The sequence below is a fragment of the Glandiceps talaboti genome, chromosome 7 (assembly GCF_964340395.1).
Source record: "Glandiceps talaboti chromosome 7, keGlaTala1.1, whole genome shotgun sequence".
Lineage (NCBI taxonomy): Eukaryota > Metazoa > Hemichordata > Enteropneusta > Spengelidae > Glandiceps > Glandiceps talaboti.
In genome coordinates this window covers 18,759,318-18,779,182 of record NC_135555.1, presented here as the reverse complement: position 1 = coordinate 18,779,182, position 19,865 = coordinate 18,759,318, and the positions used below count along the sequence as shown (strand labels likewise).

General features: G+C 35.9%; 2 protein-coding genes across 2 annotated transcripts; one reads left to right on the top strand and one right to left on the bottom strand.

Moving 5' to 3' along the window:
* Positions 1-1,067: 1,067 nt before the first annotated feature.
* On the bottom strand, positions 1,068-12,049 carry LOC144437731 (putative aminopeptidase NPEPL1). The gene is made up of 11 exons (XM_078126741.1): positions 11,677-12,049; positions 9,741-9,926; positions 9,142-9,405; positions 7,938-8,034; positions 7,333-7,475; positions 6,521-6,598; positions 6,247-6,347; positions 5,860-5,914; positions 4,842-5,087; positions 4,076-4,186; positions 1,068-2,819 (listed from the first exon to the last, which is right to left on the bottom strand). The coding sequence occupies exons 1-11, from the start codon at positions 11,824-11,826 to the stop codon at positions 2,667-2,669; spliced, it is 1,584 nt and encodes a 527-aa protein (XP_077982867.1). The 5' UTR covers positions 11,827-12,049; the 3' UTR covers positions 1,068-2,666.
* Positions 12,050-12,188: 139 nt separating this feature from the next.
* LOC144438270 (gigaxonin-like) lies at positions 12,189-19,632 on the top strand. Its single transcript, XM_078127322.1, has 7 exons — positions 12,189-12,361; positions 14,161-14,369; positions 15,021-15,217; positions 15,974-16,260; positions 16,830-16,939; positions 17,478-18,068; positions 19,280-19,632. Exons 1-7 carry the CDS (start codon positions 12,189-12,191, stop codon positions 19,516-19,518), a joined length of 1,806 nt encoding a protein of 601 aa, XP_077983448.1. The 3' UTR covers positions 19,519-19,632.
* The last annotated feature ends 233 nt before the right edge of the window (positions 19,633-19,865 follow it).

Genomic DNA, 19,865 nt, shown 5'->3' with positions numbered 1-19,865 from the left:
CATTTTATTTATTTCTATAAACAGTAAATGGATAAACATGTTTGCACAGGAGTTCAATGTTATGACCTTGTTTCACGGTGACCCGTGAAAATGTTTGTAGGCTCGTTCACGGCCACGGATATTTCTCTTGGGTAACGGTGTAGTAATATTGAATACAAAATAGATGAAAAATTGAAGAAAAAAGTGATAGACAGATATGGGAAAAATTGAACACTGGCAGAAAATGTTGGTAAATTTTTTTCTAAACTTGAAGTGTTCAATGAGTTATTACTTTTTCCTTCATGATAGAGGCAAGTGTGGTAATACAGCATAATTTTGAAAGTGAATTATATCGAATAAGAAAAATCAAATTTAGCAAGTTGAAACACAGGGTGCTCAGGCTCATTTAGTTCTGTTTACAAATATAAACAAAACAAAATAAACATACAAGTAAACAAACAAACAAACAAAAACTGACAAATGAGTAGATACATACATGAGTAAACGACAACAAACCAACGAACAACCAAACAACCCCCCCCCCCCGAAATGGTCACATATAACCGTGACCATTTGGGGGGGGGGGGGCAGTGTTTGGTTGTTCATTGGTTTGTTGTCGTTTACTCATGTATGTATCTACTCATTTGTCAGTTTTTGTTTGTTTGTTTGTTTGTTTGTTTACTTGTATGTTTATTTTGTTTTGTTTATATTTGTAAACAGAACTAAATGAGCCTGAGCACCCTGTGGTTGAAATGCCTTTGTGGGTGTCTGAGACAAAAGTTTTCAACCCTACATCGAACTTTTGATGTCACCAACATGCATAAGCACTACAAGTTCAGCAGACTGTTTCCAGTCCAATCTCCTCGCTACGCCCAGGGTTTCAAAAATTTTCGAAGCTGATATAGGACCGGAAACCAGTCTTCTGTTGCTAGAAAAAGTTAAATGAAAATACTCCTGCCTGGATGGTCTTTATAACCCTCAAACAAGTTATTTCCAGAAAAAAAAGAGAAAAAAAATGTAAATTTTCAAATAAAACAATAAGTTTCCATTATTTTTCTTTGAACATTTATTTTAATATCAACATACACATGATGTTTCCCAGTTCAACAAAAAACTCAATACATGCTGTGATGAAATGACAGTACAAAATCAACTTGTCAGATTCGTGTCACTATGATGGCTTGTCAAAATAACTGGGGAAATCATATTCAAGAAAGAGCTTTTGTATGAAGATTCTTACAAAGGGTACAATGAGAAACATTAGATTCATGAATTCATATGATATCTAAAATGATGCAACAGTTTCAACTATAGCCTTGAAAAATTTGATTGACAGCCAGCTTTTCAATAAACAGCGCCCTCTAGAGACAAACTTGGTCCAGTTCAACTACACGGTGCAGTGACTTTGTCAACATGTAATCCAGGCTACCCTATCTCAAGATAACCCAACAAAGTTTAAATCTCTGAAAGTAAATTTCTGCCTAGCATAACACAATAGAAGAAGCAGACTAAATTTCACAAAGCAGCCCCTTCATTAGAACAGGTGAAACATCACTCGAGGTGGTAATACATTACTGATCATGTTGTTATAGTCTGTTTCAATATTGGAGATTTATAGAGATTCATTATCATTTGGAATATGGAACACAATGCATAAAATTGATGGCCTGATTGTTAGTGAAAATAGTGAAGGGGGCTCCATTTCATAATATGTACTTTTGGAAATATTGGACATGATACTTAAACTTCAGTTTTAATGGCCAGCAGGTTTGCGAAAGTAACAACTTTAAAGTGACTGGGAAAAGGCCATTTTATTTGCTTTTTTATGTAGTTTTGAAAATATTGGACATGATACATAAAATTTAGTTTAAATGGCCAACTGGTTCATGGGGGGGGGGGGAAGCAATAGTTTGTAATTCAAAGGGGAAATGGTTATTTTATTTGCATGTCATTGATGGCCAATATACAAATTTCATACGTATACACACAGTAAAGTTGCAATAAAAGAAGATTTTGATCTTGCAATACAGAATACATGCCAAATGGTATTCGCTCAGCTTCAGAAATGTTGTCATGACAACAAGAGTTGAGTATGATTATATCTCATTCAGCCATAGAGAGGGTAAATGAGGTTATATTAAATTTAAACCAGTCTCAAACAGATGGTTTTTTGTAACAAAAGTGGCAAATGCTCTTTTATATCATTTTGCGAAAATACGGTTTGTGCGTAGATGACAAAGATAAAATATTGGCTTACTCAAAAAAACACTGGGTGTTAAATCTTAATTTCAACAACTTTTCCCTGTACTCTCACATCCCTAACTCTAACATCACAGTCTGCAACATTGCCTTCAAAACAGGCCAGTGAAACAACATTTATTTTGTGCCCAGTGTTTTCAGCGTTGCCAAAAATGTCTTTTAAGTTTTCAACACCAAGAGAACTGTATTGTAAGTAAAGTTGGACAAGTCCCTCACAATGACACTCTGTTCACCCTATAAATCTTAGCAATTCAGTAGATTCCATCTGATATTTTCATTGGATGGGTCAGACTATTCTAATGAATAGGGGTGAACAGGGTATGTCAATGTATGAACTAGAAGAGCTGCTTTTAAAGCATGATTTAAACAACACTACAATGGAATTTTCCAAACACTTGTTTCAAGCAAAAACTTCCTAATCCAAAATTTTATACAAGTTTCTTCTTCTTTGATGCGTTTTCAACTATTTCATCATCTTCAGTACTTCCAAGAGGAGAGACAGACTGGAACAGAGTGGTTTCAGATGCACGACCAAATAAGGACAACAACAGAGCAACTCCATACCCAGTAGCTCTTTCACCCTACAGTAAACAAAAAGAATGAAAATGTATTACATTTGGTGTAAAATGTCACCTGTGAGGTCAGCAATATATTAGGACACAGAGAATAAGTCATGGAATTTACTACCAAACCAGCAAGACTATAGAGTTTCAGTCAAGTTGCACAATGTTTTTTTTTTTACATCAACGATTTTTTGCTACGAATCACACAAACAAAATACGGGCAACGACAACTCTATAGTCAGTCACTCTAGTCTAGTAAGTAGCATTATAACACACTGCACTCTGTACTGGACAAATCTGCAATATATAGTAAACACAGAAAACAAGAACTATGACTTTGTTTAGAGAGCCATATTACACTCAGTGTGCACACAATCATCGACATTTTTGTTGCATATCATTAGGACAGTTGGAAAGAGTTCCTTTTGTTAACCCCCCCCCCACCCACCCACCCACCCACCCACCCATCCACCAACCCATCCCATTACTCTCAACAGTGGAAAAAACAACATATTTATTGCCCCAACCACACCAACTAACAACCCTAAACCGAAGTTAGCGACGTTTTTGTGACATTCCCTTTATTTTTGGGATGACAAAATGTAATGAAACTTAGAACGGGGTTACAATGGGAACTCTGACCGGACAGTTTTGTTTACCTTTGACTATAACCACAAACTGTCACTATATAATCTACCTATATTGACATTACTGTCAGTTTGTGCTTTCAGACATTGGACTGTATTGATGTCAATAAAATCAATGAAAATGATGTATAGTACATATACATGTACAAGCCAAGTAATACCCATTCACACAAAAAATACATTACAACAAAATATGTTCACATCATTCATTCTGCGATGTTCAAAATATGACTCAAAAATTTTCCTTATAGCTATTAATTATTGAAGTTCTTCATAAATCATATCTACACATTTTATAAACATATTATTCCACCAATTTTTTTTCATTCAGCTGAAAAGTACTCATCACATAAGGATTTTACCACTAACAAGGCCCCTTAGGTCACTCATATATTCCTCAGCTGAACAAAAGCAAATAATGGACATGAACAACCAATTACACTGGGGGGGGGGGGGGGGGGGCCTTTTAAAGTGTGTGCATGTTCTATACTATAAACTATTCAAATTCTGAAGTGTTATGGTGTTTCCCAACCAGTTTGTGTGATGAGAATGTCACTTCATATATACTACTTCCACCTTCGTTAGTTCCATGTTTGAAGTAGAAACAAACTATCCAGAGTTACTTACACTATGGCATGGTGAAGCCATGTCTATGTGTAGCCAGATACCAGGGAAATCAAACCCTATATGAGCACCAATGAAAAGTCCAGCACAGGAACTCTGTGCATTGCCACGATCCTGTAGAAGATTCAACAACATAAAGAATAGTTTTAAATTTTGAGGATGATTTTGTTTCACATATAAATACTAACACTTGAGTCGAATTTAATATAGCTTGCTTCTACTAAATGTTGTATTGGAAATACGAATCTTCTTAATTACATGAGACAGAGACAGACAGAGCAAGAGACAGAGACGGAGAGCGAGAGACAGAGCAAGAGACAGAGACGGAGAGCGAGAGACAGAGCAAGAGACAGAGAGTGAGAGAGAGACAGACAGAGAGAAAGGGACAGACAGATAGACAGAGACAGGCAGCCAGAGACAGACAGACCTAGAGAGACAGAGAGGGAGACAAGCAGAGACAGAGACACACTGAAACAGAGAAGCAGAGGCAGGTGGAGGGACAGAGACAACCACACAGAATAAGCAAGAAGATGAATCTGGGAAAGAAGAGTTGAAGAGGAAGCAGGAAGACGTTATCTTAAATCTACAAGATGTATTTGAAAGCAACATGTAGCTATTAGTAGGGTATTAATACACTGTTCTCCTAAAACTTGTTTTCTCTCCTCAATGTCTATCACTCCGCATCTCTACACTTCTCGTACTACAAGACAAAACCAAAATGTTAACAATATATCATGAAAGCACCCGATGTACACAGTCTTACACCTACCCCAACTGAGTTCTTCATGTCTGCTATAGCACTTGCAAATTCATGGAAGTGTAGTTCGGGACAGTAGACGAGCGGGAAGACCAGATCACCTGATGTTTTACCAGCTTTGACACATGCCGTCTCCCATTTCTCATTGTTTGTTAAAATGGCACCGTGAAGCTTGCCAGTGCATATTCCTTGGGCTCCTGTCAGTGTTGCCATGTCAACAATAATATCCGATTTCAAATCTCTAGATGCATACGAAACCTGCAAAGAACACAAAGTTAACGTTTTTATATTATACATACTACTTTTATTTATACTTCTGTTTACCACTTTCATTTTCTTTGAAATATATTTTATATAATATTATAGTATTAAACGTTATGGATATTCAATTTTTGTTCACACACAGAGTTTTGTCATGATGAGACAACAGGGTAGGTGCAATATATACAAAGCCTGTTTCAAATATTTCATGCCAATAGTTACTCTGTCAGTATAACACATCAATGTGCCCCCCCCCCCCACCCAAAAAAAAAGACATAATTTTTGAACAATAAAATGAATTTTCTTGGGAGTCACCACATGGAAAGGGATATGGAAAGGAAATTTTAGCATGTCAAGAGAAATAGCTGATCGTCAGTGGTACATCAAATTGACTTTGAGGGGAAAGTATACTACCATACATTGCCACTTGAGGGCGCTATATATAAGCATTGTATACTAATGTTATTCCACATTGTCATGAGACAGTGCTAGATATACACAAGGTATAATGGATACCTACCCATACTATATATAAGATGGGTATATTAAATATCTTCCCGACATCATCACTGAAAGGCACTAAACATACACAAGGAACAGTATATTGAATACTTGCACAATGTTTTCACAGGAGGGTACTACAGATAAGCAAGGTGTATTCAAGTAAACTGAATACCTATCCCATTGTCACTGCAAGGTATATTGAATATATATACATTATATACCCCATATGTCACGAGAGGGCGCTATACACATTGAATATACCTACCCCATCAGCTAGAACAAGTCTGCCTTCTGCATCAGTATTATTGATTTCTACAGATCTATGGGTAAATCACAGAAATAATACAAAGAATCTGTAAAACATGGCATGTATAATGGATATGGTATACACAACACAATATTTGTACTTTCACTTAAAAATAAAGACTGCAACGAACACAATGGTATCGGTCTCATAGCTAAAATTTCAAATTGTATTGCATACTTCTGATAATTGCAAATATACTTTGGGACATAGATTTTCTCCAATTTGTGCTTTGCAGTTTTCAAAGGAATCATCCTCATGAATAGTGGAAAAATTCTGCCAGATGATGATGGTCACATGATAGTCATATGATGTCGCTTGACCAATCAACACAACTCCTTTCCTCACCTTCCTGAATACATTATATGAACATCATCAGGTCTGGTGGCATTGGGACCAACAGAATTCTCTGCTAGGCAAAGGACTGCATGAAGGTTTTCCTTGAAGCCCTGTTAAGAAATGAAATAAATTTAAGTTATGTACGCACATAAAATACCAACACAAGTGACTACAAAATTCTACTATTTGAAAACACACTCTTGAATGATTCTTCCTATTACAATTCAATGCAAACATACAAAGTCTGATAAATTCATCCTTCCAGATAACATGAGATTCTAACCTGTTTAACAGCAGCAATATATGCACCCAATATGGCAGCAGCGCCCCCACAGTCCCGTTTCATGCCAGGCATAGATGTCTGTTGGATGACACATCAAATAAAGGATTAATTGTAATTAGCATTCATAGAACCATAATTTCAAATTATTGACATGTTAATTGTTATGTACCAGGTTAGTTAAACAGTACATCAGAACGAGAAAAGTGGCATAACATGAAAACAATCATTCTGATTGGTTAGAACACATTGGCGAAATTGACATCTGTTACCTGAACCACAGACTACGGAATGAACTCCAATGTGTATGTATGAATCTACTACCAGGTAGTACTTTCATTCATTCATTCATTCATTCATTCATTTATCTTTCATTACTTTCATTATCACTCAGTTGTCCAGTTTATGACAAATTCTGATTCTATCATTAATATCCTGTATTCACATTTTGTGTAAAAGTCACCAAAGGCAGACAATCAAAAGTTGTGACCCAGTTTGTTGTAAATATCACACAGTTGGTTGTAAACGTTACACCGATTACTTGGATTAATGTCAAATTACATCAAAACAAACCAAAATCATTTGGTTGGCTGTGTTTTCTTGTATGTCTTTCTTTACAAAATTTGAACCTAGCTTGATTGTTGTGTACAGTCTTGAACTTGTAACGTTGTTAGTTAATGATTAACAGGAATGCAAATGACGATGAACCTTTCACTCCACCTTTGAACTACGCACCCACACAGTGTATTCCCTATGTTTACTACTGTATGTTTGAATTTGATAAATTCCATTATCCAGAATACTTGTACACATACCTTTCCCTTTATGCTGAGTCCACCAGTGTCATACACAATACCTTTACCAACCCAGCTGATAGTCTGAGTGGCAGACTCTGGAGTGTAACTAAGTACAGCTAATGCAGGAGGATTGACAGATGCTTTACCAACACCATAGATACCTGTGGAAAAAAACAAACACAGTTTTTAAAACCCTAGTACCAGATAGCTCTAACTTTTCCCCTCTTTGTCTCTTGAAAATTTTTTCTCAAAATTTACTGGAAATTGTTGATCATTCTAATTTGCTGAATTCTTTGTCTACTACGCTTGATAAAGGTAATAGAGGGGTGTGCTTAGTGTTGAAGTAAGACCTCAGGTCTGTGGGTTGGAATAGCGCCCTCTATGGCACCTTAGCTACTATGCAAACTTTGGTGGGTTTTTTTCAAGTAAGCTGAACAGCCCAAGGGTCTAACAACTAGACATTTGATGTCTCTCCCCAACGTCTATGGCTAGACCAAGAGGCCCTTTGCGTTCACAAAAATTTCCAAATTTTGTTTTGAACATTTTTTCTTAAGTAGGGTAAGTTGAGGGGGTAAGTTAAGTAAGACACAAAGTTGATACAAGGAACAATGAAACACATTTACCTCCAAATCCCTTCTCATTCAAGTCTTCACCTCTGATTACAGTAAGTTTAACATTCCGACCTTCTGTGTTTAAGTTATCTACAGCAGTTTGTACTTCCTGCAAAGAGATAATCAGATGCCTCTATCATTAACAAACTTCTTTGAAACCACAGCTATTCCTTTCAAATCTCCACATGGACAAAACAACACATACATAATATCTATCTACTGGTTACTTTTTGGCTCCTAATACTGTATATTATGCAACATCAGGAAGACCAGTCTCTTTGTTCCACATGGTCAACTTAACCTACGGCAGACACTCCAGTCTCCTGTTCTATTTTCATTACCTAGATCGGATGTGGTATAGAACAGCTGGGTACAGATGGTTACATCATCCATGACAAGTTACTGGTATAGGCGACTATTTATTACTACTCAACTCAACATTCACAGTCCAAGTTTAACTGTCTATAGGAAATAGTCAAGGAGAGTATTCTAAAGTACATGGTTAATGAAATTAACTAGAGACATCTGGCTTTCCCTACAGTATCTTCTAAATCTGGGAACCATGGTAACAGAACTTCAGAAGGGTCAATCTGGTAACAGTTCTGTATCTTTCCATATCTTATTATTACTAGTACTTAGTGAGGAACCCTGGTAAAATTTAGCTAGATTTCATTGCCTTACAACCTCAACAAAGACAAGAGAAATGAAGATTACTAGAAAAAGAAGCTGCCTCAAAATAATCTTGATTTATACTTAATTAAGTATATAAACACTGCATTTGTGTTACTGTAATTATTTTAGTGTGTATATGTATTACAATGTGCCTTGGTGAAGTGAAAGGAAAATTTCCGTAAATGGACAATAAAGTTATATTCTATTGTCTCCCAAGAAGTCCAGTGAGGGCCATCCCTCATGGGTTCGGTGTTAAAAATTTATGACTAGTCAACCCCTATATGTAACCCTCACCCCCAGGGGTTTTTTTTTGTTTCTTTGTGGAATTTTTGTCTGATCTTATTTGGTCATGGCCAATAAATGCAGTATGTAGATGAAGCAGGGTTCCTGAATTTTAATGATGAATTCCCTCCAAAATGATAAGAAATTTGAAACAGTCAATTTTACCAACTGTAGCAATTTTGTCAATTGCATAAAAAAACGTTCACAACTTTGTGCTATAAATCTTTCACAAAATAATAATGATTAATTATTGATAAATTACCTGTAAGAAGTGATCTGTGTTCATTTCATTACACGGTGTATCAACTATTCTAGCAGTAAGACGTATAGAATTAGCGGTAGTCTCCAATGCCTGTGCTTCAGCCTCTGTCAGTGGATTGTCCTTCCCAGCCCCTACCAGTACAAACTCTACTGTCACTGTACGTGCTTTGCTTGACTTGGTACTGCCAGATTTGCGAGAAAACAGAGAAAATGCTCGTGCCACCGCACAAGCTGAGGCAAACACATCACTGCGTTCACACACAAGCTGTAACACAAAAAATCTAGTTGTTAGTCGTAAGAACTGCATCATTTCATTTCATTCTCATTTGATTTCAGTCTTTTAAGAAAAATATACACCTTCATTTTCAAACTTTTCTAAAATTCTGAATATTAATTACCTAGCTACCATTATTCATAATTCTTTTTTTTTTTGATGTATTTGAAGAATTCTGGTCAAGAATGAAATCACTGTTGGTATTTTCAGTTCAAAGGTTAATCAGTGCTTGATGCAGTGACACGTTGCTCCACTAATCATATAAAGCCAACAAATTGTAGATCAAACCATTACAAACACAGGGGTGATCAATAATGATCTCTCACCAGAACACATTCATCACCAACTCCAGTAAGACATATCCTGACCAGCTTGGTAATGGAGTGTGCCCTTGATGGACAGTTATGACGACTGGCCTTCAATGGTAACGCCGCCACTGTTGCATTGTTGAACCATAGTGAACAGGTGTCTGTGGGTGACGGGTGTAGACACTTCACTGCAGCTCTGAAACCCTACAATGATAAAAAACCCAGAACTTTCAGTCAAGTTCATGTCGCAGTATTCTGCTACTTTGCTCAAGAAAACTCTAACCTAATTCTCAGTTAAAATCTCAAAGAAAATGAAGGGTCACAATGCAATATTTTTTAAACTGAGAAAAAATAATCTCAAAATCCATCAATGTATTACTTCAAAATGGCCGCCAAACACTGCATTTACTGTTAACCCTATGAGAAAGAGGTAGATTGTGATACAGGATATGTAACTACCAAATTTCTCTAATCCTTTCAACAGGACCAAAAACAAGCATCGTACACGTATATCTTGGGAATCTATATTTTTCATACAAAGAGGGTCAATGTCCACAAGTGTTGTGAGACCTGCATATCAGAGAAGTGTCAAATTGGTCAAGTACTCTACTAACAAAGCAGGATAAGGGCTCATTATGATTTATATTTGAATTCCATAACCCATCTGACAGTCGTTTAGCCTGTCTATGGGCAAAAGGGGAAAGTTTTTCATAATGTTCATTTACATTTCTAATTAGTGGTGTAATTTATGCCCAGAGATTTGGTTATTCCTTGCCTGTTTACTGCACTGTTGTGTTTCATCATAGAAACTCCACCAATGCTGGTGTGGGTGGAGGGTCTATGGTTTCAAAATCGAAACTCCTAAAACTCAAAATGTTTTCAGAACGTGAACAATTTGGTAATTATGATTTGAAAATAACCTGATTACAACAATGATAAGTTCACGTTATAAAAAAGTGATCATGTAATTACACTCCTCAATTTTACAGACAATTGAAATGACTATAAAACTGCTAGTAGATATATACTTGACACATACAGTGGACTAAAAATGTCTCCTAAGGACAATATCTTTTTGACAGTCAGTTACAAAATGTCAGAAAACCTGACTCAGTGACAGTGACTCCTTCAGGCATAAAATGTATTGCAAGATGTGAATGAGTAGTGAGTGGGTGTTAAAACAGGGGGTCAGTGAAAACAATGATAAGGTGATGATATTCATCCATTTTAGTGTCATGTTTACACCTTATAGGGGAGGGGTGGGGTTTATAGCCATTGTAAGGCAGAATGCATAGGTCTGTGTACAGAAATGTTGTAGCTTTAGTGAAAACACTAAATAACTTGTTTTTGTTAATCCATAAATTTTGAAATGTCCTCTTCATCAGTTCTTTTCATAACCGTCTCCATGAATATGATATGATATGTACGTTCACTTCCCCTTTTTATACATTTGAAAACTGTAGACGACATAAATAAAATTTCAGATGAAATCAATCTCTAGGTTTGAACATATTTGATTTCCAAGAGAACAAATACACATGTATGGTGTAGTAAAAGAACTTATATTGGACGGTTAACAATGTTTTATCTCACGTACCAACCATGTTTCTCTGTCACTGCTTCGGTGCAAACTGACAAAACACTAAATTTTGCCGTAATTTGGGCATACAAATTTTTAAAACACCATTACATTTACAGATTTTCCTTCTAAGTTTTTACTGCAATGAAACATGTGAAATGCAAAGCAAGTCCTATTGAGTTGGCGTGGGCGTGTTGGAAGCGAAAATCGCAAATTGAGCTATGCTGTCCATGGGGGTGGACAGACATCCAACCTTCGGGTGATCAGTGCTGTCCCTTCACTACTGACTGTTCTATCATTTTGCGACGGGGGGGGGGGGGGTATAATACTTGGGGAGGGGGCGACGACTGATCCACACTTTCACTTAGTGCTCACCTCTCCATCCACCCTTGGCTCCAGTTTCGGCTTGACAGCATCGAATGGTATACTAGCTAAGTAATGCAACTGTCCGATAATCACTACCGGTCTGTCATTTGGGTCTGACGGGGAAACTGTGCTGGAATATTTCAGCTCAACATTCGCCATCTTGATCTTCTTGCTTGGTACTAAAATCAGCGTAAGTGATTAATCCAAACTCGAAGTTTGTACGGCTTTTCTTTGCAAATGCGCTAGCTGGCTGACAAGTACAAATTTACTGATGTAAGAGGTGAAGCGTCGCTGGTTCAGAGACTCTGTCAGTTTTTCCGATTATGCGGGTAGTTTTGAATTACGATGCTGGATGCGAGACCTCTCACTCTCAGCACTGTGATCAACGTGAAGCGGAAGTTGCAATGTATTATGGAACTAATACAGCGAACCCGGAAGTCCTTATTGATAATGATATTGTATTAAAATCTCTACCGACTGTAAGTACAGTGTGAGTACTGTTGCGGACCAAATAAAGAGATATGGCCTCAACTGAAGGGGTGAAATATACATGTCCGCAACATGCGAAGAAACTACTGCAAAATCTTCAGGAGCTGCGTCACAATAAAGCCCTGTGTGATTTTACCCTGGTCATCGATGGGGTAGAAATTCCTGTCCAAAGGAATATGTTGGCAGCTGGTAGTCCGTATTTCAGGTAAAAATCGTATGCACCAATGAAATGTACATCATCAAAGGAGGTTAGGAATTATATACGCGAAGATTTCCGCTGTTTTCATTTTGATATTTTTTCCGTTTTCTTTCTCTCTCTTTTTTTTGTTTTACTACCTTTATGTTCAAGCTACATAAAGTGTTTTGCACAGGTACTCGAATCAATCTGTATGATTTTTTTTATTTTTCAAGTAAGACTTTTTTTTACCATACATTAAAAAAATCAATCATACAGATTGATTCATTCGAGTATCTGTGGTGTTTAGTATATTTTATTCCCAGAGTTTGTCAAAGAGTACAAGTGAAATGCCTTTCTATCAGAATACAATTAAAAATGTCGATAATATTGTCGTATTTAGCCAACTATATATATGAAAGGGGTAAAAATTTAATTGTTTCTGTGATAGTGCTAGTTTCTTATTTCGCGATGAGTGAATTTGTGCGATCACAGAAACAATTGTAATTTTACCTCTTTCATATATATAGTTGGCTAAATACGACAATATTATCGACATTTTATTGTATTCTGATAGAAACATTCAGATACAAATTTCGGGAAACAAGTGCCTGTGATCTATCCCTAGCTTCTCTAGACATTCAACGAGTGTTTACATGACCGGGTTTGAAGTGTGCTAGAGCAATTATTAAGAATTGACTGATAACAGCTACAGATAAATATTGGGAATAAAATAAGTTCAATCATTTGTAGGATATCATCTTTATTGGACGTAAAAAGTAGAGTCAAAGACATGTATTAAGCTTCACATACATTTGTCCAGTACCCGGCCTGTACAGCATGTGAGCAGAAAATGAGATTTTGAAACTCGTGGGTGAATTTTGCCGAGAACCCTCAGTTTTCACATCAGTCTTCCCCCCCCCCCCCCCCCATGCTCTATCACATGATAGCGGGACTGTGATATATCATGTGTATTTAAAGTACAACCATACATTTCTCATCCAAATGTTTCAAAGATTAACTGAGCTCCTCTTCATTGACGTAGGTCTTTTAGATCTGTCACAGAAAAACTGAGAAATCAATTTCTATTACACTACAAATGCTGCTATTTTGTGATGTAAAATCATGCTCTTGTCTTGGAATGGTACATGTATTATGTTCAGCCAGCTGTTTAAATACTAGTGACTATATACAGGTTGCTATGTTACTGTTTTCTATTTTAAGATTGTCAGTGGCCGAGTTGTTAAACCACTTGCCTCCTACTTTATTTTATGGATCTAATTCATTTATAACATAAATGTAATTTAATAAGTACAATATATAATATAATGTTAAGGCATAAAAAAAATTGTGTGGTTCCGATTACATTCAATTTTAAAATAGGTGGAGTAGGTAGATTTTTTTTTTGATTTTTTTAAGTTATTTTTTTTTCATATGTGAGTGTCTAGTTGAGGTAGTTATAATTTTTCTGTTGTTTTGCATATGGTCTCTATGTTATTGGTTTCTTCTCATCAGATGTACAGCCAATACAGATTGGAAGAACAGTTTTATATTGTCTTTTTCAGTTGATGTCAGTTTCCGCATCCACTATTTTCTTGCGAGACTTCACAATTTTCGCAATTTTCTTCTCTTTTTTTCTCGTAAAAGAAAGTATATGGTTGGCGTGAAAAACTAGGTGGGGTCGGGTAACCGGAACCAAACAACTTTTTTTTATTTGGCCTAATGTTTATAGCTATACAGCATGTGACATTGTCTAATATTGATCTATCTGTTTTTGATTGACAGGTCATTGTTTAATTATGATGTCACTCTGTGTTTTTGATTGACAGGTCATTATTTAATTATGATGTCACTACCAAGTCAACCAGGAGTTTAAAGGTCAACCTTGCAGAGCTGAATGTTGCTTCTTTTGATCAAATCTTGGAGTATATTTACACTTCTGAGATTACCTTAAATGATGACAATATTCAGAATATCTTTCAAGCTGCCGATGTTTTATTAATGTCTGATCTCAAACAACTCTGTGCTGAATATCTTGGTATGTTATGTTCACTTGTTTTTCTTGCTTTGAATCCTGCACTAGCTGCAGCGGAGACATTTTATTCATTGACACTTCTTTCATTATTAAGTAACCAAAGATATACAAAAAATGTATTCACTAAAAATTGGTCAATTAATTACTTATAAAAAAAGACATTGTATCTATTAATTAGTGGTCAATATTATCGGTACGTAGTGTAGTGGCAAGTTGAAATCTTTGCTTTTGAATCTTTCGTCATGTGAAACTGTACTAGTTTTAACTGGAGTATCGTTTTCTGATCAGACAACCACAGTATGTTCACTGAAAATTGTTAAAATACCAATAATTAAGACATTGTACATGTTAACCAGTGGATGATATTATCCATAAACAAGAGAGAGGTTGAAATCATGATCGCCATTGAGGGCGCTAATTTTGGGTACAGACCTAAAAATCAATATGATTTGATTTCTTGTGTGTACAGGTATGTTTTAGCGACTAGGTGATGCAATACTTTTCACGGTGTACAATAGTATGAGTAAGTTATTTGTACCAAACAAAACATAATTTCAAAAAGATGTTCCAGTTACAGCTAGTCTAGCTTGGTCAACATACACCTGCTTGGGTGTAAAGATTGTTTACCCGTTATTTCTTTTCTTTGAACCTTAGAAAACTGCATCAGTCCAGCTAACTGTTTAGGTATCATCAATTTCACTGAGCAGTATTGCTGTCCAAGGATTCGTTACCTAGCAACACAGTGCATGGAGAACAGTTTTAGGGTTGTTTCCTTACATGAAGAATTTCTACAACAACCCTTCGACAAAATGAAAGAGATTTTATCCTCAGACAAGCTACAGGTAGGAAATGTAAAAATTAAGGTAATGTGAAATATATCTTGAAAATAAAGTCTTTAAACTTTTGCTGTTACTTTGTTCAAGAAAACTTCAACCAATTCTCAGTTAAAATCAATTTTAAAAAAATAGGGATCACCGTACAAAATTTTGAAATAAAGGTCAAAATGATATAGAAATTAAGTCATTTTAGAATCTAATATGGCCACCATCCAATATGGCCACCATCCAATATGGCCGCCATCCAATATGGCCACCGAACACTGTGTTAAATCTATGGGAAGTAAAAGATTGTTGATTTTCTCAAAAAAATATGATGGGCCCTGGTTTCTTTTATTATTTCTAAAGGACCAGGAACAAACTTTCATATTTTTGTTGTGATTTTAAGAACTTTGAAAATTTGTCGTTGTGTCATTGTGCCGCTATAGATCTGTGCCAGGGGTAATAATTGTAAAATGCTTTGCGCACAAAGTTAGAAAGTGCTATATAAAAACCAACATTATTAAATTTTGTTATTATATAGAAGCAAACTCATGGTGTCTTATTCTCACAAATGACAAAACCCTTCGCTATGACTCAATATTTACCAGATTGTGCCTCAAAAGGAAAGTTTGCAACATGATCCTAAAATCAGTCCAACTACAGTTAATTAAATTGCACTTTGTTGTTGTTGCTTGGAAAAGGGAAATCACAAGATTTTTCCCAACTACATTTGATGTTTACCAGATTGACTCACAAGATTTTTCTCGACTACATTTGATGTTTTACCAGATTGACTCACGAGAGGAGGTGATCTTTGAGGCAGCATTACGTTGGATCCAGCATGATACAGACAACAGAAAGCAACATTTTGAAAACTTGATGAGATGTGTACATTTCCATCATCTAAGTTCGGACTACTACACGCATGTTGTTCTAAAAGATGAAATGATAGCTAGTAATAAAAGCTATAAAGATCTAGTGAAGAGACTGTACCACACTAAACCATGTACATCCATTGAATCTACTCTAAGGGGTTATTATGATGTCATTGTGGTAGCTGGAGGAGAGGATAGCCAGTGAGTATCAATTTCTACATCTAAACTAGACGGTGAACTCTAGATCTAAAATAGACCCATTCTAGATGTAACATAGCCCATGAATTCTAGATCCAAAATAGACTCATTCTCAATATACATCTAGAATAGATCCTGAATTCTACATCTAAAATATACCTTTTCTCAGATAACTGTATTGAATTGGCATTAATTTGTTTGTTCAATTGCAGAAAATGCAAGTGACTTGAAAACCCATTTCACCATAAGGCTTGACTTGCAGTGACAAAACCCTTAGCTTGCAAATATTTCATGTTTAAATGAAGGCAAATCTGGGGGAATAATACTTTATGATACGATACGATACTTTATAAAAACAAGTGTGGCTAATAATGGACATTTTGTATATTTTAACTTGTGTTTCAAACACCATACAACCAATAGCGTAAATGCAGATCATCTTGACAATAGAACAACCACAACAGAAATGTAATAATTTCTGTTCAAATAGTTATTGGCTTGGGCATTTTATAATACTGCCTAACTATCAATCTGTTGTACCTACATAAATGTCTCTATTTTGTTGTTTACAGGAACACATGTGTATTACCTACAGTTCGATGTCTACATCCACAGCGACCACAATGGATTGACTTACCATCAATGTTAACTCCCAGAATGCAGCATGGTTTGACATCAGCAGGTAAATAATTATCACCTGTTCACTCAACTTTGACCCCTGTTTGCTGTAGACACCATACATTGGGTTTGCAGGGGCACTTTAGGGAGACAAAACACGTTCTGAAATATTTTCTTCATGAATGAACAATTGTCAAGTTTTTCTTGGGGCCACACAGGATGATCAAAGTCAGAAGATTCATGTAACTCGCCAAATCCAAGATGGCAGCCACGATTAAATCAGTACTGCAATATTATGTTTTAGTTATGAAAATCATCCTGTCTACAATAAATGCTGAATCTATCCAAAATGCAACAATTTTCTATTTGAACGTACCACCATCTTTGTTTTTTTTGCATGCAACATGTGCATGCACACAGTCCAAAAGACTGGCCACCCTGACCAAATAATGACAAAACATTTTGATTGATGAACCCACCTCTAGTTTGTGTCAGTATATATACATGTGTGTGGGTGCCTTATTTTTATTCAAAAAATTTATAATTTTAGCAAAAGATGAATTGCCATGTGATAAGTAATTTTTTTATTTTGTTTTCATCAGGTGGATATCTTTTTGCAAATGGCGGAATTGACAATGAAGGTCAAATTCTGAACACTGGAGAAAAGTATGACCCAGACACAAACACATGGTCATTTATTGCACCAATGATTCATGGTCGTTATGGTCACAACTTGGTTGCCATTGACAACCACATTTACGCTGTTGGAGGTTATGAGGAAGATGTAATTCATACAATGGAGGCCTATGACATTTACAAAAACACCTGGGAAGAAATGCCTTCTATGCAAATTTCCAGGCAAATGACCACCTGTGCCACAATGCAGAAAAAGATCTATGTGATTGGTGGCTGTCTCAAACATAAGTTGTTTGATACTGTTGAATGTTTTGATACAGTAACCAAGACTTGGAGTTTAATTTGTCCAATTATGGAACAACGTTTCTGTGCCACAGCTGTCGGCACCCAAAATAAACTGTTTCTATTCGGTGGATTACGTAACTTACGGTGTCCAAGCGCACAACATCAGATGAAATTCTGTGGAACTGAAATATATAATAGTAAACTGAATGCATGGACTGGACACTATGAGGCAATACCAAGTAGGGGAATGTGTACAATGAGTACAAGTTCACGTAAGTAAAATGTCCAAATTTATGCAAATTACCTTATTATTTATGTTAATATGCAAATTAGCCACCATCCTTTCTATCTGTCCTGGGGAGAACATTGGGTATGCTACACATGGATAAGGATGGTGTGTTCTGCACTGAAGATGACAAGTTTCATTCAATCTTGATCATATTGAATTGTCAATCTCAGTTTCATTAATGAAAAATAAGTTATTAAAATAATTTTCACGAGCACCATTGATGAAGAATACTAAAATTTCTGTTGAGTAGAAATGTGTTTAAACAACTATTTTTGTGTAAGTTCCTGTCTATCAGAATCACAAACTAACGTTTATAATGTGAGAAGGAATGTTCACGGACTCTGGGTTCGTACAATAGTAATGAAAATTTCTACTCACAGAGTCAAAATAGTTTCTTGGAAGCAAATCTCAAATTTTCACCGACGTCTCTTTGGCATCATCAGGGGTGTACTACAATGAGCTATTTGTGAAATGAGCTTGAGAGAAAGAGCTGGGATCTCCATGCCTTCATCCGGTTTAGGGTGTGATTTCTTTGATGAATACTTATGGCATATGGCTTCCTTAGGAGTCTAAGTTTAAGTTTAAGTTTATTTATTTTCTAAAGCGCCTTTTCTATTTAAAATATTCAAAAGCGCTGCACATAAAATACAAAAACATAAATAAGGTGAATGCTACAAAAACAAGTATATCGTTAACACCCTTAAAATGTCAAATATTAAAAGGATAGTGAATGGTCATTAAAATTATAGACTGAGACATGTTATAAAAGCCTTAAAAAAGTCAAATATTAAAACGAACGTAAATGACCACTAAGATAATATAAATTTTGTACACTGAGTCAAATAACCAAATCACAATTCATGATACATTTTAAAGAGGTGTGTTTTAAGTCTTCGTTTAAAAAGTTCAAGTTCTGAAAGGTCTTTGAGTTCATCAGGAATAGAATTCCATAGTCTAGGTCCTGCAATGGCCAGTCTACATCATTACGTATACATCTAATGACGAAGTACTGTAATTGGTTTCCTCATTTCGCCAACTTTTCGATGTTTTTCTCCCAAGCTCTCAACCCTTTTATGACATCTCGTCTATGTTGTCCGATAATGCGAGATTTGGGATTTGAGGTTCACTTCCAAGAAATATTTTGACTCTGTGAGTAGAAATTTCATTTTTACTAACTTACTATATTATTTACAGGTTTGATGGGTGCAGTGCACATTGATGGGTATATCTATGTCATAGGATGTCTAGATACTGGTGGTAATTATCAGTGTATACGATGTTGCCATGACGATGACCTGTCACCATGGTATAGTGTCATGGAACACTTCCCAAGCAATCAACGTGATATGGTGTGTACTACGTTAAGAATCTGCCGAAGTCTGTACTACAGGATGGCAAGGGAGACGGATAGTAAATCTGGCACAGAATTATAGTCAGTTAATCAATCAATCAATCAATCAATCAATCAATCAATTAGTCAATCAAGTCAGTCAAAATGAAGATCATCTGAAATTGACAATAAATGTGGACAGTGTGTTTAAGTTTCACATAACCTACAAATTTAGCTTTTAAAAAAACACCTTCGAGAATTTACATATTACTATTAAGAAAACTTTTTTGGTAGAAATTGCTGGTGTCAAGTGATGCACACACTGTGTTGTCCGTACAGATCATGGAATCAAAGCCAATGATAAAGTTAAAGATCATGTATAAACTCAGTTACATGAACACATGACAACATGATGCTTACAAAGCTAGTATTACTATATATTTATTTTGA